This window comes from Trachemys scripta, chromosome 5, assembly GCF_013100865.1.
Source record: "Trachemys scripta elegans isolate TJP31775 chromosome 5, CAS_Tse_1.0, whole genome shotgun sequence".
In the NCBI taxonomy this organism is placed as follows: domain Eukaryota; kingdom Metazoa; phylum Chordata; order Testudines; family Emydidae; genus Trachemys; species Trachemys scripta.
In genome coordinates, this window is record NC_048302.1 from 120,036,552 (window position 1) to 120,060,153 (window position 23,602).

At 36.5% G+C, this 23,602-nt stretch overlaps 1 protein-coding gene across 1 annotated transcript in view; it reads right to left on the reverse strand.

Moving 5' to 3' along the window:
- Positions 1-954: 954 nt before the first annotated feature.
- The window catches only part of GRK4 (G protein-coupled receptor kinase 4), a 78,726-nt gene continuing 56,078 nt past the window's right edge, over positions 955-23,602 (reverse strand). Inside the window, exons 10-16 of the mRNA XM_034772046.1 lie at positions 16,683-16,720; positions 14,555-14,644; positions 12,644-12,852; positions 11,508-11,645; positions 10,582-10,719; positions 9,189-9,320; positions 955-7,408 (exon numbers count right to left, since the gene is read on the reverse strand). Coding sequence (XP_034627937.1) covers positions 7,355-7,408; positions 9,189-9,320; positions 10,582-10,719; positions 11,508-11,645; positions 12,644-12,852; positions 14,555-14,644; positions 16,683-16,720 — 799 coding nt within the window. The 3' untranslated portion in view covers positions 955-7,354. The remainder of the gene's footprint in view (positions 7,409-9,188; positions 9,321-10,581; positions 10,720-11,507; positions 11,646-12,643; positions 12,853-14,554; positions 14,645-16,682; positions 16,721-23,602) is intronic.

Sequence of the window (23,602 nt, forward strand, 5' to 3'; positions counted from 1 at the left end):
ACACCACAAATTAAGGTATGATTGTAGCACAGGTAGTCATGTTAGCTTTGATCTAGCTAGCATAGTGAAGATGTGATGGCACAGATTTTTCTGAACAGGCTAGCAACCCAAGTTCATACACAGGGTCACTGGCAAGCTTGTACTGGGGTGGCTAGCCCACACTGAAGTATGTGCCACCATGTTTTCAATACGGTTGTTATCCCCACTAGCTAGATTAAAGGTACAAGTATGCCTACTTGCACTACAATCACACCTTAATTTGCAGTTTAGCCATACCTACAGTGACATAAAATATTTGTCACTTCAGACCAACACTGCATAATTTTTAACAAAAAAGTTATTTACACTTTCAGTCCATTAACAAAATTAACATGTTTATACATTGGCCAACATTTTCAAAATTAGGCTTCTATGCCCGAATTTTCAAGAGCACATAAGTAATTTGGGAGCAAGATGTATCCCACTGACTTCAAAACTATAAACCCTGCTGGAGGAGCAAAGCCAGTTTGAAGAATTTTAGCTATCTTGACTTGTGGAAGTTCAATATATTGAAAGGTGATATTGGCTGTAAATATAGAAAGGGCTATTTGCTTATCCGTTCTGTGTTTGAGTATGTAGTATTACCACAGTAAGGCTGTTCATGAAGACCAGGGCTTGTCTTTTTTTTTCTTAGTATAAATGAGCATTTTAAATGTGAAATTTCCTCAGTAAAAAAAAAAAAAAAAAGTCTCTGTAAAATCTGAAATTCTACTAACAATTGGAAACCAAACAAGTACACAACGCTCACTTTCTTTCCAATTTGATATCTTAAATTGCTAAAGACCTACCAATATGTAAATAAAAATCTAATTATATTAAAATTGATTTGATTTAAAAATTATTATTTTATCCACCCTGCTTCCCAGGGAAGACTCATTACATAGAGCAAAAGATGAGACTACAGGACATATGATCTATTTCTGTGGCAGTGTTTTGCTTTTATTTCAATAATAAAAAATGCTTGATAGAACATAAAGCTGCTGATACAAGAACACTTTAGTGGTTGGAAGACACTTTTATAACTTATGTTCCTCACATTTAGCAATGAAAATGGTTATACTTTGAACAATAATTCTGATATATTGACATCATTATACAAAGAAGAAAGGAGAGCTACCTACACGTGCTCAAAACATAGTAAATTTCTCCATGTGGACAATACAATAAATATGGACATTGTGCAGACATTCATAAGAGATAACATTACCATCAGAAAGCATCCAGATCATTCAAGTCAGACAGAACCAGAATTCAGTTTAATGCTGCTTCTATTAATGTATTAGAAGAAGCTGTTGTGCTGATAGGTCAACTGTGTAACAAAAGAAAGTTACTCGAGTTTTTCTGGAAACAAACAAATACAGCTCTTCATACAGTTGCTCACTTAATATTAAGTTCATGTTACAGAACTAAAACAAAGATCTAATGTCTCTGTTGACATGTTTCTAGAATCGTGTGAACAGTACTTTTTGATTTCATTAGTGACCCAATGTGAAATTTCTCTACACTGTGCAAAGTTGGATTCAGCATTTATAATGCAGTCCCAACAAATACCACATTGGAACCAATTGGCACACTTTAATTAGTTTCACCCTTTAAGAATCACTGTCAGTATGTATTATTTTCTGGAAAGTCTATGCCTGGTTTCTCAAATTAGTCAAGTTTTCCACTGAACTAAAGCAATTCTCTTACATATATGGGAATAGGGCTGCATAACTAAAGCTCATAACGAACTTGAAGAAAATACGCAGCATTCACCAATAGCTACTACATTATGTTACCTGAGATACCACAATGTTTTCATATACTGTGGTGCAGTAATTTTAAGTGCTGACTTTTTAAATGGAGACTTTTGTATAGGTATTGTGAACACAGACATATAGTGCTATATCAACAACTAACAACAAAAAAGCAGAAGAACTCTTTATAGAAACAAAAACAGCCTGAGACATAAAGACTCCATTTTGTTGATCACAGGATAGGATAATGACAACTTTTGAGTTACTAGCACATTATTTCACTGCTTTGAAAATGCAAGCTAAATATGTATATTTGCATATGGACATTAAGAAATTAAGGACCTACAGGGACAAACACTAGAGAACACAAAACAAAGACAGAGCGAACTGATTATTTTCTCACACTAGTGTAACTCTGCTGAAATCAATTACACAATAGAAGAACACAATCAGGCCCAATATTTTAGATCCGTAGCTTGCCATTATTATAGCCTGGTGAGTAACACAGGGGTTTTGAATCTGATCTCATGTATACCAGCTTTACATGGAAGTAACTCACTCATTACTCCTTGAGTTACTCCTAATCTACAACAGTGTAAGATTGGAATTTGCTTTGGCTTTTGTACAACTTCATGGTAAAAGCTAAAGGGATATGTTCATATAAACAAGCAGAACTCTTTAGTCCTTCCCTCCTTTATTTGTCATGAAGTTCTACATACTGCATGAGCTGTGAATCAAGGCAAAGTTCACAGCAAAAAATTGTAATTTACCACACCATGAGTATTCTGCCTTCAGTGCTTTTCAAAATTTACCTCCAAGAAGTGTTAAAACAAGCGATTCAATGAGAACATTAATCAATATTACTACCTCATGATAACAGAGGAAGATAATAATATCAATGTACCATATGTAAACGGGTTACATTTATACTTATGGTTTGTGGCTTTCTAATTCATGAATGGAATCACATTAGGCAATATCTAGTCACTAGTATTTGGTCATGTTTTATGTCTTCTTAGTTACTTTTACTATCTTAGATGTTCGCAATGGTGACAGTTTTAGTTTACTGATTCCTTATATAAAGTGCTGAGGCTATGCTCTGTCATGGTAAATGACCCCAAAGTCAGACTGCTCACTGAATAAGAGGCAAAAAGACAAATTAATGTCTTTTGTCACAAAATGTCAATTTAAACTCACTGAAACGTGACCTAGGCCCTAATCTTGGCAACACTTATGCATATGTTTAACTTTACTGCTTTGAGCAGTCCCAATGGGGAAACTCGGAAGCTTAGCATATGCATAAGTGTTTATAGAAACAGGACATAAAAGTAAAACCATTTAGAACCATTTTCCCTTGCTTTCCCACTAGAGCCCCAACCCTGCTCCGACTGAAGTCATCAGTAAAACTTCTACTGACTTAAATGGCACAAGATCAGGCCCTCAGTGCACAGAAGTAGCATGAGAAGATGGGCAGGCAAGAGACTCTAATGCTGCCTTTATGGCACAATTTGCTTGTCTCTGCAAAGGCAGCAGGGACAGAAGCACTGTACAGATCCCTCTACAGTACTGGATTTCCATCTGTCTCTACCTCCCTTTGTAGATTAAGTCATCAAATTTAAAACTTAAAGTTCTTAGTAAAATTGATTCAACTGTTCATTATTACATCCACCTATCTACAACCCAAAGTCTCAGAAATCATGGATATAATGTTAAAAATCTATGACTCCCTCATGGCAAAAAAATGCAGCCTTCACTGTAGGCAAAATTCATTAGTACGACTGTGCTGTTGTATACCACTCTGGTGATGCAAAGCAGCTGCAAACCCAATTTAAGAGTCGGTTACACCATATTTTCAACTGCTTTGTATTGCTTGAATGGCATAAAGTAGCCAGAATGCACTAGTGAATTTGGCCCTATAAATATATATTTTAAAATGTACTTTGCAAACAATAAGAGTGCAATAACGCACAAGTTAAACAAATTTAATGAATGCTCAAATAAATTTAATTTACTGCTTCGGTAAGTGAAAGAGGTGTTTATTTGGAAAGCTATGAAAATTTCACAATTTATCTGACAAGACACAGCAGGCTTTGGGGTAAGGGAAAAAGATGCTACTTCTCACTTCAGATCAAATGAGATATAGCATCTTCCATCCACAGATCTCACAAGCATTACAATGTTAGACCTCAACACTCCTTTACAGTAGATAGCATGCACATTTTAGAGATGTTCATACACATTAGTGATTTGCTAAAGGTCAAATGCTGACATAGCTAGGAATAAAACCCAGGAATCTTGACAGCTAGACACTTACTTGGTTAATACATTAGACTTTAGATAAAACTCCCATTTATAAAAACAACATTCTGTTGCTTGTAAAGAATGCCCCTTTACCAATGTCCTAAAATTTCCACAGGTATGTGGTGGTCCATATGAAGAATTAAGAATGAGCACATCAATGGGTGGGAGTGCAGTAGGAAGTAGCAGTAACGTTCATCTGATTGAGATGTTAAAAACTAGAACATACTACCAGCCAATTTTTTTGAAAGGTTGCTTGTAAACATAGCCTCTCTCTGAGGGAGGCCCAACACTGGACAGCACATCCTCCCAGCCAACTGGGGTCATGAATTGTCAGTCTCAGTGAGGAACTGCAATTTTTTTTTTCTTAATTGGTGAAACTGAGAGAACAGAAGCATGGTTTAGGTTACAATTGCCCTAATTTTGAAGCTTTGCTCATACAGATACTTTTTTAGTTACACCACAAGGTCCAAATTCTGCAGGGGTGCATGAGCACAGGTCCCACTGAAGTCAATGGAAGCCTTGCATGCATCTTGCATTGTTTTCCTGTACTTAGGTGAGTAATGACTAAGAACTCTGATTATTGAGAAGGGTTGTTATCACTTGCTATTTATTGTGGATTAGTTACAAGAAGTTACTGGTGTACTTTCTGCAAATCTTTCAGTTCTCCAACATTTTTAGCACTCTTATTTCCTTAGCTGCTGTCCTGTGTTATGGAAATAGAACTTTCTGTTTAGATTAGATAGACTAAGGGTGTTATAGTAGTTGATTTCCTAATTAAGGTATTGTTTATATAAAAAAAGATAATATCCTTGACATGCATGGCAAATAAAAATATACTATTTTCTTTAATCTGTTTAAAGCTGATACCTGTGGTCTCATCATTTAAAACCACTCAGGCTGGGGCCATGGTATTCTTGCCCAAATTGCTCTAAGCTGATATTAAGTCCATATGTCACTCCGTATGTCCGCTGTTGTTACTGTTACCTTTGTATCACTACACTAAACACCATAAGTTTTATATTAATCAAATTAGAGAAGCAATACCACTGTTCTCTATCTGGTAAATGTCCCAAATTCTCCAGTGGTTATGCCCTATTCCTATACCCCAGTCCCTCTGTCTACCTCTGCTTTTATGTGCACCATCCCAGCTCATGCTCATTCTCCATCTGAGTCAATCCAACCTCCCATCCCCTGGCTCCTGTCCCACTCCTCCTCTGCTTCCCCAAGCCTCTGGTTCCTGCAACCCCCTCACATTCTTTCTTGCCCCATTTCCCACTTCTGTGCATTCCAATGCGGCCATTTCCTCCTTCTCCATACTACCTGGGTGCCAGCAATTGGAATATTGAAAGCACAGGAGAGTCTCCCTGATCTCAGATCATGTGCCTATGGGTTACAACTACCCTACGCAGCCAGGAGCAGCATTTGCAGGAAAAGTCCTGTTCTGAGCCTTGGGTTGAAGCATGCTCAGTTGCTCTGTGCAAATGGCATAAATGCAGTGCAGTTGTCACACAGAAGCTGTGAGGGGAATGGAGCATGCTCAGTGCAGATGGAATCTTCAGAAAATTTAGCTGGCAAGCAAGTCTCTGAGTATGCACAAACTTCAATTTGGTTTTATCACTTGGTCAAATTTGGACAGGTTTTTCTGGGGATGGTAAAGGCACACCCCTGACTCGGGGTAAACTCCCCTGCCCAAATTTCAAGTTCCTGATCCAACGTGTGGAAGCATTACAGCCTCTCAATGAAATAGTTGTAAGAATATTTTTAACATGGGCAAAATGTGTTGTTTGGACCTTAATGTGATCTTAGAAACATCTGAACAATTTTAGTAGGTAGGTAGAAAGAGTCAGGCAGACATCTGGGATGGATAGCTTCAGCCAAGCAGGATAAAATTTGGCAAAGTTATAAGCAACAAAAAACCGGGTCTTATAAATGGGAAGTCTTGAGCAATCATATCTACAGGCAGCAGTACCAGTTCCACCTTTAAGAAAGAATATCAGTGGGACTTGGTTCTTAGGAAATTATTCTTTTTTGATGAGTTTAAGAGTTCATACAGAAAGATTCTTAATTATTAGTTTTATTTTTACTCAGTAGTCATGATCACAGTCAATGCTGTAACCAAAATGTAAGAATCTACAATAGTAATAAGCAAGGAGGTATTGTGTGGTAGATCAGATCATACCATTTTTTGAGATTCCAACTTACCAACCCTTGCTATAAATGAAACCCTATAGCAAGGAGTTGGCTAACAATCTCAGGGAAAAAAAGTTCTGTCCACAGTGCTTAGGGAAATTCTGTTAGCAATAACCATGAAACATTCAAAACATAGTCAAGTTGTATAGCTGGCATGGTTCTGATTCCAGTGTAGACAAAGGCCTTACTCAGATAAGCTATAGCTAGAGTGGGGAGGGGGAAAGCTATGGACCAAAAGCATAAATGACTACTTCTAAAAAATCTGGAATTCCTGTTGTGTTCACTCCTGACAAAGATATGAATAGAAAGGCAATTATTCTAAAAAGATACAGAGAAACCATTTATCTTTCTGATAAATGGGGGAAATATATATATACTTAGTCAGAAATCTATTACTGTCTCCTGATATCAACATTTGGAGAAATTAAGTTTGTTTAAAAAATAAGGCATTACATATTACACACAATATACAAAACAGGAACAACTTGAGACAAACAAATAGTCTTTAAATCCCAACTTGTAAAAAGTATTTTACAGAAACTGGTCACAGTGCACTGAACTCATTCCTTCTTTTCCTAGCAGTTTCATTTTAAATGACTTGGGAACTATATTAGAGTGCAATCTGACAGCAAACAGAAATGAAGTGCTATTTACACCAGAAATATTAATACTAATCAGTATAACAAGTCTGCTGTTGAGAACAAACCTAAATAATATTCTGAGGAATAAGAAACAGTGCCTTTCAGTAGAGTTGCCAGGAACAACAACAACATAATCCCCAAAGCCAAGTAACATCCATATCATAGATAACATAAGTTTCTGTACTTTAAAACCCTTAAGCATTTCCAGCTTCATTCCAATTAAAATACATAATATATCACACATACACGCTTACACTTAAGTGGCACTCTTGGCTTTTGTACAATAAAGATTTAGTGAAAATATACATCTTGACACTTAAAACTAAAGTACAAATATACAATATCTGTAAGCCCATACATAATTTTTTACATTTATAATACACTTTACATAGATAAAAACATTCAGAGTTCACTCATCCTTTTATTTTTTGGCTACAATTCTCTGATTTAGAGTCTAGAGAACTCCTCTTCATCATCAATGTAACCAGATTTAAAACAGACCTGAGAAAGAGACAAGACAAAATGGCTGCATTTAGTTAAATAAGTAGCACAGCTGGTGTTTTGTGGTTGGCTTGTTGTTTGTTTGTTTGTTTTTGTTTGTTTTTTTTAAATAAATAGAGTCTATACATATTCTTTTATAGAGTCCATATAATTTTTCTACTAAATAAGTAGTTTTGTGGATATCAAAAGGAAGTAGCAGCCACCTCAAACCAAAGCTCAGACTATTTTCACTTCATCTAACCTTATTTTAATTCTTTCCTTGTGAAGTCAGTAACAGAAGACAAGATTTATAAACAGTATCTCATAGCCAATTGAAGGACCTCAACCCATAAAATATTTGCAAACATTCTTCATCAATACAAAGCCCAGTTTTTGAAGACACCTTAGGCAAACGAAAAATTATAATCAGCTATACAAGTGCAAAGCAAAACTGTGGTCAAAAGACCAACATTTTGACTGTAGCCATGCTAGCCTAGGAACTATTGGTACATTTGCAAATTATTTTTCATTCACCAGCTGGGATAGCACAGTGCCTGCAAAAGCTGAAAACAGTATTTTGTTATGTAGTCTCCTGTGGATCAGCCAGAGATAACTGTACTGGATGAATCAGTAACAAAATGTCATATTACTGTATAAATTAACCTACATATTTTGGTTCTATGTTTCAAGGCCTTAGTGAATTTTCTGATACTCGGACAGTGTAGGGATTAAAATATTTCTTCTTTTATATTTCTCATATGAATAATTGAATGTCCACATTCAATATAAATAGTTTCAAATCAAAAGAATGCAGATGTCTAGTCTTCCCTCAGTGTAGCTATCTAGCTGTCAATAACTTAAATGGGAATCATTCATAGGCATCCAAAGACTAGATTCTTGAATAAGGTATAGGCAGGTAACACATCATTCCTATGTTAAAAACAAACTGGAAATTTTCTTATAGGTATAGATCAAATATATTTTCTAAAAATGGTACTCTGTTGTTTTTCCTTGTTTAAAAAGTCTTTTTTATCGTAACCAAAAGGTCAGTTCACACCAACATTCAAATGCCCAATCGATGACAAAAATGTTTAATGTGCTATTATAATGCACAGCTATAATGCGGATGCTTCATGATTTGTTCCTAGCGATTTAAAATAATTAAATCTCTATTGAAAGCCAACATTATTTCTATGGTTCTTTACTGGGATGAACTTATCCTTCCCAAAACAATTTCACTCTGAATTTGTATACGCAGAGCAAACAAAATTGTATATGCTGGTCTGCATGTGAAAGACACTAGTAAACAGCCTATTTTGGTCAAATATATATGCCAATAGACTGTATTAAAACAACCTATGTTTCTCATGTCTTTCATGGTAAATATTTTGGGGTGCGATTCCTAAAGATTGCTCAATTTTAAGATATTTTAATATATTTATTAAACATTAGGTCTTAGAAGTGGAGTTAACTTGCTCATTGGGGAACCCATGTATATCTACACCATCTCCCAAACAACAACTTATCTCAAAATATACACACAACCCTAAAATATCCTGATGTTTGTCTCCTAACATTTCTTCTTCGGAATCACTGTCCATTCAGTGATCATATCAGACATCTACATTTAGTCCAATCTACAGTTTTGATGATTTTTTTCCATTATAAGCCTTTTTTATAAATAGTGAGAGACTGTCATTTGATAAACATTTTAAATTAATTTAAAAAGCAAAGGCAAAAAAGTATTATATATTTGTATTGTATAAAAAAAAAACCAAAAAGCCATAGGTAGTACTTTTACCCCTCCCATGAAGAGTCTGTGAAAGAAGCCTCTCTTTGGTCTAGGAGTATCTTTGCTCATATCTAGGTCTTGTGACACAGTGACATCAGGTTCATATATATTGACCTCTTGAAAGCATCCTGTTTCAATCATCTACATGGAAAGAGAAGATACACAAATGAAAAACTCAGTCATATAAAGACCCCCAGACATTATTCCAGTTCATGCAAGATGCATAACAACTGGATTCTTTGCTGAACCAGGGCCACACAGAGGAAGACACAAAATAGCTTTAACCACCTTTGTGCAACCTAAAAGGTATTTTATTTTACAATTAGCTACTCTCAGTCCTGGAAAGCCAACACAGCTGACAGGGATCAGCAGGACACAGCTGCTTCTCTAGCCACACCCTCTTTATTGCACAGGCAAGTCCACTAAATTTATGGCTGCTTTGTGACAGTGATCATGCAAAAAGCAGACACAGTATAGCCATAAATCTGGGCCCTTATGTGAAGAAACTAAGACCAGCTTTCTATAATTCTTGTTTGAACCATAACATAAAAGCACTCTTATAAGAGTGCCTCACATCCCTCCACCCCAACAAACACACACTTTGCTGCTGAATTTCCATTGCCCAAACTGCAACATGCACAACTTCTTGAACTGGATTTAATCCATGCCAATACATAAACATGGATATCTCTTTCTCCCATCTTCTGTTTCAGGGCAGCCTAACCTGGAGTAGGTGAAGCTGGATATGCAATCTCATTAATTACAATCAATCCAGTGTGTCAGCCACATTGGTAGGGGGAATTAACTCTATACATAGTCCTAAATGAATTCATTCATTAGTCAGTTTGGAATACTTATTTAGAAAGCAATATCTAGTAATGTTTGATTAAAGTAATAACTGCTTGTTCTGAAAACCTAGAGCAAGGATAGTCCACAGAGTTCTACACTGTGGCTCCTGACTGCTCTCAACATGAATACACAGGTATGATCTATTTGAGACCCCTGTAATAACAGCTAACGTTGAGTAAATTTATTTTTTTGTACTTTGAATGGCACTCATTCAGGTCCCACTGCTTTGAATGATATTAGAAATCTTTCAGAGACAGGATCAAAACAAGAAGTGTGTTCATTGTAGCGGATGCTATTGTTTTCTGGGCAGCATTCGCTAAAGCATAGGGTGATTCAGCTTCCATCTGTTCAATTTTATGCAAGTTAAGTATGGTCCTTGGGCTCCTATCAAATTGTCAATGGGGCTGTTAGTTGGGAACATTCTGGAGCAAATGCCTGAAGTAAAAAGGAAGTTTCATCGTAAAGCCTGGTTAAGGAAGTTAAACAGTTTTGTATTTTTTAATGTTCATTATTGTTACACTAACACAAACAGGACTTGTTCAAAGTACAGTACCTCATTTTGCCAAGGGATTGAGACGCAACCTGTAACAAATTTGGAATAGAAGTCATCATCTGTAGTATCCAGGTTCACTCCTTTTACTGTGGAGAATTGCTCTATATCCAAGACATCCTTACAATACACTGCACGTGGCTGCAATATGAAACAATGATTGCTTCTTTGACAGAATTTTTATTTTCAGAGAAAACTGGACAATTAAAAAAAATATCTTAGGTTCACATTGTTGCCTATTCACTATTTATTTACCTGAACACCAAAAGGATACTACTATACCCTCTAGACTAGTACTGCTTAACAAGTGGTGTGAGACCTGTAGGGGGTCATGAAATGACACCCGGTGGGTTGCATGCAACCAAGAGCAGCAAAATTAATGGTCACTAGGTCCCAGGGGGAGCCCTAACAGAGAAAGGAAGTACTATAGCAACTTGGTTCCTCTCACATCCTGAGGCTGTGGCAGTTGACTCCTGCTCTGCCCACTGACTCCCAATCCCAGGGAAGTTTCTCAGTGCCCAACCTTCATTTGTCAGGGGCAGGGGAAGTAGTGATTTAAAGAGCTGGGGAACCAACTTCACAGCCCCTTCGAGCTGTACTTGGGACATGGGTCTCAAAACCCTTTACAAAAGGAAGTGCCCTATAAACAGCTAAATATCATCATTTGACAACACTGAATTACATTTGCATTGTGTTGCCTATTTAAATAATTTTGTCAGGACTCTCTGGAGACAGGGCTCTCCTAAGTCTTTGCACAAAATTCAGGTCAATCATCTACAAATATTGCCACCTCCCTATTCAACCCCCTTTGCAGATAATAACTAGCTTCTGCACGCACCCTTCCTATTTTCCAGTGCAAATTGATTTAATTAACATAGAAGTATATTGTGTCTATTTAAGTACTAGATACATCTGTCTCATCTACTTACATCTGGTAAAAACGGAGGTTCTAACATGTTTGCTTCCAGTCTCTTGAAGTTAATATTCTTGAAAATGGGATGCTGTTTTACAGCAGCAGCTCCATCTCCAGTGCACCCCAATCGTTCCTTTGGATCTTTGGCAAGTAACTGCACAGAAATAGTAAATATATCACTGGATTAGTCTTTTATATATGCCCTTTTAAAAATTATCTTTACAGTATTTTTCAATAGAAAAATATATATAGGGTTTTTTTTTGTCTCCTTTGCTTACTGAAATCTGCAATTGAATGCTGTACCAAAGTGTTAACTTTTAAAGAACTGGAAATCTGAAATATGTGGCTTAAGAGCATTAAAGTATTTTCGTTAGACCAGTTTAAGTTACAAACATTCTGCTTTTTAATTATTATAGGTTCTACCCATAGTTTAATGAGCTGCTAAGTTATCTCTATGTACTTATGTTTATATACTTGGTGATCATATATGCTTTGCCACATATCTTGCTTTCCTCAAATGCAGATCTAAAATTGTTTCAGTATGTTAGTAACTCTAGACAAGATATTTTTGTAAATCAACCATAACAAACATATATATTATAAATATTATTTTTCTAAAAAACTCTTCAACTGTGTAAATGCATGTTATCTACCAAATTTAACTGGATTTTACTCCAGTCAATAAAGGTAAAAAAACCAAGCTGTCCTATTACATGGTCTTTTTCTTTACACAAGAGAACTAATATGTTGCTTTTCTACCACATCTTCCCCATATTAAATCCCAGTTTTTTTCCTGTTGAGATGGCTTAACTCTGCCCTTGGTTATGCTACGTTCAAACTGTGGTTTAGCTTGAGGATATGGACTACGACATCTATAAAGTACACCATTTTGTAAGTTACAACGCAACAAACATGAAGAGAAGTCCTCAGTTCCTAAGTCTGACAACAACAGCATGGAACTGTTTATGGACTTCTATTATATCAATAGTTGAATCACAAAAAGAGATGAAAACGACCTATGTAGGTCACCTAAGCCATGTCACCTGAATTATGAAAAATTTCCAACAAAATAAAGACACTAAAATTTAAAATTTCAGCTCTTTAAAGAGTGTTAGAAATTTAATTTCCAAACCTCTACGTCTCTTCACCCACCATCCTGCAGATGGATTTTGCCTCCTCTGAGAATCTGTCCGAGTACACTTCCTGGTCTTCCTTCACTCTTCGGTCTATCTCATTCAGTTTGACCTTTTCCTTACGCTTCCTGAATGGTGATTGTCCTTGAATCATTTCATAAATTAGGCAGCCAAGACCCCACCAGTCAGGGCTGAATGTATACCTTTCATTGTTGAGGATTTCTGGAGCTACCAAAAATAAAAAATAGAAAGATTAATGTGTTTTAGTTTTTTTCCCATTATTTGATCAGTAAAACAAATCCACTAAGCTAACATTGCACTCTCCTAAAAACAGACTGTACAGTAATAGTGGATGTCCAGAATTACAGAAAGTCCTCATTCCCATATTAAGGACTCTTTTGCTCAGCTAACTGTAGGTCCTTAATTGCTTCTTTTCTAGATCAATATGATCCTTAAGTCATTTTTTAAATGAAGGTAAAATTTTCACAAGCTAAGCACCTAAGTGACTTAGGAGTCCAAGCCACATTTTCAAAAGTGACTTGTGCACTTAGGAGCTTCGAGTCAAACAATGTCAATGAGATTTAGGTGCTTTTGAAAATTTTACCCAGAATAATTAACTTTCTGAGATGGCTACATCTAAAATTTAATTTTGTAATTTTATCAAACATGACCTTGTGAAGCTGGCAGACCAGGTGCCAGCTCATGCCAAGGTGCCTAGGCCTCATTGAACACTTTCAAATGCATCGCTGGAAACCATTCTTGCTTACTTGTTTGTTAGCATTATCAAAATAAATATTAGAGTTATAACAATGTATTTAGACTTTATGGAATGGTTGTGGGATGCTGCATGTATTAATCCTACTTATATCTGTATCCCATGTAATTAGGGTAATGTTTAAACGTTTTCTCTGTAACTATACAAACGTTTGTTAAGACTGTAAATTCCCCACAGTCAGGAGACAAGCATTACCATGTGCGAAATATTAATTTACCCCAACAGGTGTTATTTCCTGGCCATCTGGAAGGATTACTGAATCCAAGTGGGCCATTGCGGAACAAAGACTTTGTCAATTGTTCTCCCCACCCACCCATGAAGAGGTTATGTGCAGGAGCACTTATCCTATCAGCTTGGATTCTATGGTGGGTGGGTGGGGGAGAGAGGGGGGTAAAAATCCCTGAAAAGGAGAAACTGGATTTTTGATGGTTTCTGGACTCTCGGGGACAAATATTCCTAAACATAAGCAAGAGATCCCCATGCTGTCTAGCATGGGCCAGCCCAGACATATAGAGCTGCTTATTATAGAAGCTTATAGTACCTTTTTAACCCTAAGACTAACTCATTTGTGTACATATGTTTTTTAACCTTGTTAAAAAAAAAAACTTATTTATTTTCTTAGTTAATAAATCTTTAGTTAGTTTATTACAGGATTAACTACAGGCATTGTACTCAGATCTCAGCCCAAAGACTACTGACCTGAGGTAAGAGACTAGTCCTTTGGGACCGGGAGTAAGCTGAATTTTGTGATTTTTGGTATAAAATGACCATCTATCACATAGTCCAGCTTGCCTGCGTGACAAGATAGACTGGAATGCCCAAGGGGACTGTCTGTGACTGCATAGTAAGACTGGTTAGTATGTTAGTAGTTCACACTTGTTACTGGGTTGGTGAAATCTAATGATATAATATACAATCAGATTGGGGTTTCTACCCTGCTTTTTGACAGTCTGCCCTGAGGCTGGAACTCACGGTTGTGAGCCATTACAGACAGCATGACACACCTATTCACATACTGTATCTTTTCTTCACACTAATAATGTCCCAAAACCAAATCAAACCCAGTATGATTCTGTATTCTAGAGTCACCTATACTTAAGCAAGTGTAATAGACCTCACTAGTATGGTTTAGCTAGCTACAGGCATTTTACATACCCATGTATCCAACTGTTCCAACCCGCCCTCGGACTGTTTCTCCTTCTGGGATCTGCACAGCTAATCCAAGATCTGAAATCCTGATGTGTCCTGTTTACATTGAAATTAATTACACAAATTCAACAAGGAATGAAGTATTAGCATTTTCAAATATATGGGATTTCCATAGTATTCTTCACCCTCCATCCCAACAAATCACTTATTAGAGCTAAGACATTACCTACACAGACAGAATGGCTTCTCCCACGGGCATAGGTAGTATATCTCCCCGAGAGGTGGTATTTAGTTCAACCGAAGAATTCTTTGGTCTACCTAGCGCTGGTCTATAAGGGGGGTTAGGTTAGTATGGCTACATCTCTGAGGGGTATGGATTTTTCACACCCCTGACAGACTTAGTTATCCTGAAGTAAATTCCACACCCCTGAGAGACATAGCCATAAGCTCTTTAATCAATTTAATCAAAAAACATCTTTGTGTCGTCTTATCCTTCCATTTTACAAATTGGAAAAAATGAGGCACAGAACTGATATGCTCAAATTCACACAAGAAATTTGTGGCTGAGCATGGTACAGAATACTTCACATGAAAACATGACTGTAGGCTGAATAGGCTTTCTGAGTTTCCATTTCAACTCCTATGTTTATTCAGCAGCCAAAGGAATGGCAATATAGTATCATATTTAAGTCTTTATTATACTGTATTAAGCTTCTTGACTTCTTAGTAGAACATTGGAGCTTGCTCCATTTCATTCTTTATGTGAGAAAGATTATGCAAAATTATCAGTTTCCTCTCAAAGACATTGTAATAACTAGAACAGAGTGAAAAGTAGAATATCCATCCCACAGGAAATTCTGATATTTCAACATTTGTTTCACATACTGAATCAAAATGTTTCAAAGAACAAGTTCCAAATCAAAATTTTTTGAAAGTGTAAAATTAAATTTAATTAAATTAAATATGTTCAAATCAGTTCAACATTAAACTGCATCAGTCAATGGTTCTGCAATGCCTCAAGAAGTTGTAATTCAGATGTGTCATGCCCTTATTCCTCTGCATAGGCCAGGCTCTCTAATCAGATTACGTCTACTATAATACACTACACTCATTTAACTCCCATAAGGCACCACGTTGCTTGGTGAGAGGGGAGACCACAGGGCATCAGGGGAGAGAGTCCACCCAGGGAGCCCATTCCATAGGGAGAAATGGGAGCAACACAAATTACCCAAACTACAACATTCATGAGATACTGTGTCACCGCAGGAAGTTGAAATTTAATGTTGAACTGACTCAAAATTAAATATTTTGGTTCAGTTCAACAAACCAAAATATTTTGATTTGGATTGGCTCTATTCCTAACAAACTAATTGATTTTTGTGCTGCGAGAAAAAAATCAAAATAATCAGGCAAAAAATCTAAATTTTCCCCCCACAAAAAAAAATCAGTTCAGTAGAAACTGTATTTTCCATTGGAAAAATAATTTAAATGGAAAATTTCCAATCAGCTTTAGTAATAAGATAAAGAAAACACATTTTGATAGCTTTTAGGACAGGGGCAGTGTCTTCATACATGTTTGTACAGTGGCTAGAATAGTAGGGCAATCTCAGTGGGGGTCTCTAAGCTTAACTGTAGTTTGAATATTACATAATTTTGCATAGAGCATTTAGAAGCAACTGATAAAAATGAAGAATATCAAATATAAATTAGCACACAAGTGGAAGATCCTAGACGATGATGCCCCATTTTGTAATTGTCTCAGACCAAGTCTTTTACTCCTGGGGGAATTCTGTACTACTGTGCACGTCTGTATGAATTCTTGTTTGCAGAATTCAGGTAAAATTGTCTTCCAGTCAACCCCGTGAAGACCTCAATTAGCCACATTAGATCCAGTGCTAAAAGCTGTCTGAAAGAATCAAGGAATGAAATTGCAGTGTATTCTATTACTTTCGGTAAAGCAAGAACAGGCAATCTTTTTTCCACTCATATAAGCACACTTGCATGCTAATATTTTATTAATTATGTCTCTGGTATTGTAGAGAAATTGCTAAACCACCTTAAATATCTTTGCACTGTACTCAGAATACATTTATACATTTTTAGTGTACGTGCCAAGAAGTTTATGTTTATTTACCACAGTCATCAAGGAGAATATTTTCAGGCTTCAAGTCTCTACAAAGCAAACAAAACAAAAAGCCAGTTATCTAAAAGGGAAAATTATAGCCACTATCAAGTGTGGGTTTTGCAGAAACTACAAAATTGCTTTCCGTAGAAAACCGTGACTTAAGTGTGAAGAGACTATAAGAATCTCAAGTTTTGCAACTTTATTGTTTATAATACATATTTAAACAACAACCTGATGAACTATAGATTAAGAAGTTTTACAGTAGAAATTGTCAGAAACTGATCCCCTTCCCTGCAGAAGACTTTGATGAATCCAAAACAAAATTTCCCTGGAAAATGTTGACTTTGGGGGATGGGGAAAAATCTAAACCCATACACGTCAAAAGATGTGAAAAAGATTTTAGGCAAGACCCAGGTGTTCAGTGTTTTGACAGAAAAGTTGACTTTTCCTTGGAAAGCAGATACTCCTCAGGAAAAATATAATGTAGCTTATTTTCAATGAAACATTGGATTTTCAGCTACATTAATTTTTTTTAACTTGAATCTGATACCAATATAGGTAGAGAACATAAGAATGGTCATACTGGTCCATCAAACCAAAGGTCCATCCAGCCCAGTATCCTGTCTGCCGACAGCGGCCAATCCCAGAGGGAGTGAACCTAACAGGTAATGATCAAGTGATCTCTCTCCTGCCACCATCTCCACACTCTGACAAACAGAGGCTAGGGCTAATAGTCATTAATTAACTTTATTTATTTATTTAGTTCTCTTTTAAACCCTGTTATAGTCCTAGCCTTCACAACCTCCTCAGACAAGGAGTTCCACAGGTTGACTGTGCACTGTATGAAGAAAAACTTCCTTTTATTTGTTTTAAACCTGCTGCCCATTAATTTCATTTGGTGGCCCCTAGTTCTTATATTATGGGAACAAGTAAATAACTTTTCCTTATTCACTTTCTCCACACCACTCATGATTTTATATACCTCTATCATATCCTCCCTTAGTCTCCTCTTTTCCAAGCTGAAAAGTCCTAGCCTCTTTAATCTCTCCTCATATGGGACCCAGTCCAAACCCCTAATCATTTTAGTTGCTCTTCTCTGAACCTTTTCTAGAGATGAGGAGATCACATCTGTACACAGAATTCAAGATGTGGGCATACCACGGATTTATACAAGGGCAATAAGTTATTCTCCGTCTTATTCTCTATCCCTTTTTTAATGATTCCTAACATCCTGTTTGCTTTTTTGACTGCCGCTGCACACTGCGTGAACGTCTTCAGAGAACTATCCACGATGACTCCAAGATCTCTTTCCTGATTAATTGTAGCTAAATTAGCCCCCATCATATTGTATGTATAGTTGGGATTATTTTTTCCAGTGTGCATTACTTTACACATTTATCCACATTACATTTCATTTGCCATTTTGTTGCTCAATCACTTAGTTTTGTGAGATCTTTTTGAAGTTCTTTACAGTCTTCTTTGGTCTTAACTATCTTGAGCAGTTTAGTATCGTCTGCAAACTTTGCCACCTCACTGTTTATCCCTTTCTCCAGATCATTTATGAATAAGTTTAATAGGATTGGTCCTAGAACTGACCCTTGGGGAACACCACTAGTTACCCCTCTCAATTCTGAAAATTTACCATTTATTCCTACCCTTTGTTCCCCATCCCATCTTTTAACCAGTTCTCAATCCATAAAAGGATCTTCCCTCTTATCCCATGACAACCTAATTTATGTAAGAGCCTTTTGTGAGGGACCTTGTGGAAGGCTTTCTGAAAATTTAAGTACCCAATGTGCACTGGATCCCCCTTGTCCACGTTTGTTGACGCCTTCAAAGAACACTAATAGATTAGTAAGACACGATTTCCCTTTCCAGAAACCATGTTGACTTTTGCCCAACAATTTATGTTCTTCTACGTGTCTGACAATTTTATTCTTTACTATTGTTTCAACTAATTTGCTCAGTACTGACCTTAGACTTACTGGTCTGTAACTGCCGGGATCACCTCTAGAGCCCTTTTTAAATATTGGCATTACATTAGCTATCTTCCAGTCATTGGGTACAGAAGCTGATTTAAAAGGACAGGTTACAAACCATAGTTAATAGTTCCGCAATTTCACATTTGAGTTCTTTCAGAACTCTTGGGTGAATGCCATTTGGTCCCAGTGATTTGTTAATGTTAAGTTTATCAATTAATTCCAAAACCTCCTCTAATGACACTTCAATCAGTGACAATTCCTCCGATTTGTCACCTACAAAGGACGGCTCAGGTTTGGGAATCTCCCTAACATCCTCAGCCGCGAAGACTGAAGCAAAGAATTCATTTAGTGTCCCTACAATCACTTTATCGTCTTTAAGTGCTCCTTTTGTATCTTGAACGTCCAAGGGCCCCACTGGTTGTTTAGCAGGCTTCCTGCTTCTGATTTTCTTAAAAAACATTTTGTTATTACCTTTTGAGTTTTTGGCTAGCTGTTCTTCAAACTCCTTTTTGACTTTTCTTATTACATTTTTACATTAAATTTGGCAGTGTTTATGCTCCTTTCTATTTACCTCACTAGGATTTGACTTCCACTTTTTAAAAGATGCCTTTTTATCTCTCATTGCTTCTTTTACATGGTTGTTAAGCCACAGTGGCTCTTTTTTAATTCTTTTACTGTGTTTTTTAATTTGGGGTATACATTTAAGTTGGGCCTCTATTATGGCGTCTTTGAAAAGTGTCCATGTAGCTTACAGTGATTTCACTCTAGTCACTGTACCTTTTAATTTCTATCTGAAGGATTTTTTTCTTCTGAAAGTATTAGCAAGTTTTGCATTAACTGTATCTGAGTTTAAATTAAGTACATTGAACACTGAGTATTAGGGCTGTCAAGCAATTACAAAAATTAATTGTGATTACTCGTGCTGTTAAACAGTAATAAAATACAATTTATTTAAATATTTTTGGTTGTTTTCTACATTTTCAAATATACTGATTTCAATTATAACACAGAATACAAAGTGTACAGTGCTCCCTTTATATTTATTTTGATTACAAATATTTGCACTGTAAAAAAACAAAAGATATAGTAGTTTTCAATTCACCTAATACAAGTGCTGTAGTACAATTTATTTATCAGGAAAGTTGAACTTACAAATGTAGAATTATGGACAAAAAAAATAACTGCATTCAAAAATAAAACAATGTAAAACTTTAGAGCCTACAAGTCCACTCTATCCTATTTTTTGTTCAGCCAATCACTCAGACAAATGAGTTTGTTTACATTTGCGGGAGATAATGCTGCCCGCTTCTTGTTCACGTCATCTGAAAGTGAGAACGTGTTCTCATGGCGCTGTTGTAGCCGGTGTTGCAAGATACTTACATGCCAGATACACTAAAGATTCATATGTCCCTTCATGCTTCAACCACCATTCCAGAGGAAATGCATCCATGCTGATGACGGGTTCTTCTCGATAACAATCCAAAGCAGTGTGGAGCAACACATGCTCATTTTCATCATCTGAGTCAGGTTGATTTTCTTTTTTGGTGGTTCGGTAGTTTCCGCACCAGAGTGTTGCTCTTTTAAGACTTCTGAAAGCATGATCTACTCCTCATCCCTCTCAGATTTTGGAAGGCACTTCAGATTCTTAAACCTTGGGTCAAGTATTGTAGCTATCTTTAGAAATCTCACATTGGTACCTTCTTTGCATTTTGTCAAATCTGCAGTGAAAGTGTTCGTAAAATGAACATGTGCTGAGTCATCATCCGAGACTATTATAACATGAAATACATGGCAGAATGCAGGTAAAATAGAGCCGGAGACATACAATTCTCCCCCAAGGAGTTCAGTCATAAATTTAATTAATGCATTATTTTTTAAACAAGTGTCATTTGCATGGAAGCCTGTCTTCTGGAATGGTGGCCAAAGTATGAAGGTGCATACGAATGTTTAGCATATCTGGCATGTAAATGCCGGCTACAAAAGTCCCATGTGAATGCCTGTTCTCAGTTTCTGGTGACATTGCAAATAAGAAGTGGGCAGCATTATCTCCTGTAAATATAAACAAACTTGCTTGTGTTAGCAATTGGCTAAACAAGTCGGACTGAGTGGACTTGTAAGCTCTAAAGTTTTGCATTGTTTTGTTTCTGAGTGCAGTTATGTAACAAACAAAAAAAATCTACATTTGTAAGTTGCACTTTCACGATAAAGAGATTGCACCACAGTACTTGTATGAGGTGAACTGAAAAATACTGTTTCTTTGTTTATTTTTACAGTGCAAATATTTGTAATAAAAATAACAAAGTGGGCAGTATACACTGTATTCTGTATTGTAATTTAAATAAATATATTTGAGACTGTAGAATAACATCCACAAATATTTAATAAATGTCAATTGGTATTCTATTGTTTAACAATGCAATTAAAACTGCTATTAATCGTGATTAATTTTTTTAATCGCGATTAATTTTTTTGTGTTAATCGCGTGAGTTAACTGCAATTAATCAACAGCTCTACTGAGTATACAAAATAGCAAAGAATTTTATTTTGTGTTGCAATTCTGTATTTAACCATGGTATGTTTTGCACTTGCCTTAAATACCATTGTTAAGCTGTATGTAAAGATCTTCCCAATTAAAAAAAAAAAAAGATTTATAAAAAGGCATAAAATGTTAAATTATGTTTTAAATTGAGTCCACTTTTCATAGCATAAAGACAACACACAAACTAAAACAGAAAACTTAATTAGGTATAATTCTCATTAAAAGATAATATCTAAAACCATATCAACAGAGCACAAATTTGTAATAAGAATAATTGTAATAAATAAGGACACTTCTGAATAAAAGAAAAAGATGCATTGAACCATTTAGATAAAATTAAATCTGGTAACACTTCAAGATTCATATTCACAAATTAACCCATTTCTTGGCAATACATCTTCATTTCATTATTCTTAGAATAATGGTGTCGTGAATTTGCTCATGTTCAAGTTTTACTGAGTATTTAACCAGTGAGATCAGCTAGATGAGACTATTTAGGAGCTCAACAAAACAGATTAGTCAGTGCAATATTGTTCTCCAAGCAAATGAAGATTCAAAACAAACACGTGGCAAAGGATTAAAACTATGTGATTTAAAACCATGGTTTTCAGCCTGTGGTCCGTGGACACCTGAGGTTTCACAGATGATGTCTAAGGGATCTGTGAAAGGTAACGGTGAAAATAAAGTTTCAGATTCCAGAAAAGACATTCCATTTTTCTGATCAATCAAAAGTATATGAATACCCCCACCTGCCGGTCAAAACCCAGAAGTGCAGTCCTTAACATAGAAGCCCACAGTTTAGCGCCTTTTCTCACACTGCATCAAATGCCATGCCTAGCACACGCAACATTTATAGTTACATTTGGTGCAGTCTGTTTTAAGTCTAAGACTTCTGTGGTAGGGGCCCGTGCATCACCAGTTGAATTTCCAAAGGGGTCCTCGATTTGGAATTTTTTTAGGGGTCCGCAAATGAAAAAAGGGTTGAAAACCACGGATTTAAGAGACTACAAAGATAATGGTGGTCAGAAGGTAGAGATTTGGAAGGCATTTCTGTTTCATATAGAGAAAGTTAAGAATATTTTTAAAAGACTGCATAAATTTTAGGCTGAAAAATCTAATCTACTTTAAGAATTCAAATCTGTTTGAGTAAACTATGGCATGTAAATTCTAAACACAATACTCTCTGCCTAACTGGGACAACTCCCAGGGAACTAATTAAAACCTAACCATACTTAATAGCAATGACTGTTGCTTAATGGGGACAGTAATTAATTTCGACAGCCATTAGCTTAAGAACTACTGGAGCTACAATCCAGGTGTTAAATGGTGCCTAAGATGAGTTTCCAGGCCTGGTGGTTTGCGAGATATTGGACTTTGGGACTGTCAATGGTCCCTTGGCCTGATGGTGCTTTTTCTTCTTGGGCTGCTGGTTAAATGGAAAACCAGGAATGTCCTTGTTTTCAGGGTCTGTGCATGTATGTTTTTCAAAACAGAGTTCTGTCCCAGTTTTTGTAACCCCTTGAAGACTCTGGCCAGCTGCAAGAGCTGCTAGCCAGCAAGGCTGGACACTAGGTTATCAAGTGCAGGGACCAGCTACCAACAGGCTAGTCACATACTGCCATGTTTCCTTCCTCTTCCATGAGCATGACAGACAGATACTCTTGAAAACCTGGACTCTTTGAGGGCTAGTGCAGCTTCCTGGTCTTGTTTACAAAAGCTCTCTCCCCGCTCCTTCCCAGGCACATAATCCTACTTCAAAGATGCTCGTAACCCTACTATGCTGCACCAGGAGTGGGACAGTAGAAGAGAAAAGGAAGCAAGTTGTAACCCTCTCTTCCGTAAGTATAGATTTCTCTCTTGGAAAAAATCCGATCACCCTTATCTAGGCAGGAAATGTCAGAACAGCTTCACACTGCCTAATCTTGGCTGTTAGCTTGCTTTTACATGCCAACAACTTACTGTGATATGCTATGCAGAGTCTCACAAGCTGCCACCAAGCATGCTCATTCCCAATGCAGGTAGTGCCCTCCTCCCACTCTGGGCTGTCCTTTAAAACACAATGGGCCCCTGTAGCTCCCTTGACAACAATATTAATATCAAAATAGTAGGCCTCACTCTCTAGTCCCTTACTGGCATCAGTTTAACTTCTTTGGAACAGATGAAACTAAATTGGTGTAAAAAAGAGAAGAATTAAGTCCAGTGACTCTTCTTAATGGTAGAGCTATGGCAATAAAGGATTTTACAGTTTGCCAGCAATTCCAGAAAAAAAAAATCTGAAGAATAATTTGATTCAGGCCAAACAAAACATTTTGTTCAACCCAAAACATTTCAATTTTGACCATTTAACATATTTTATGTTAGAAATTGAATAAAAGAAATTGAAGTGTTCATTTGGAAATTGTTGACAT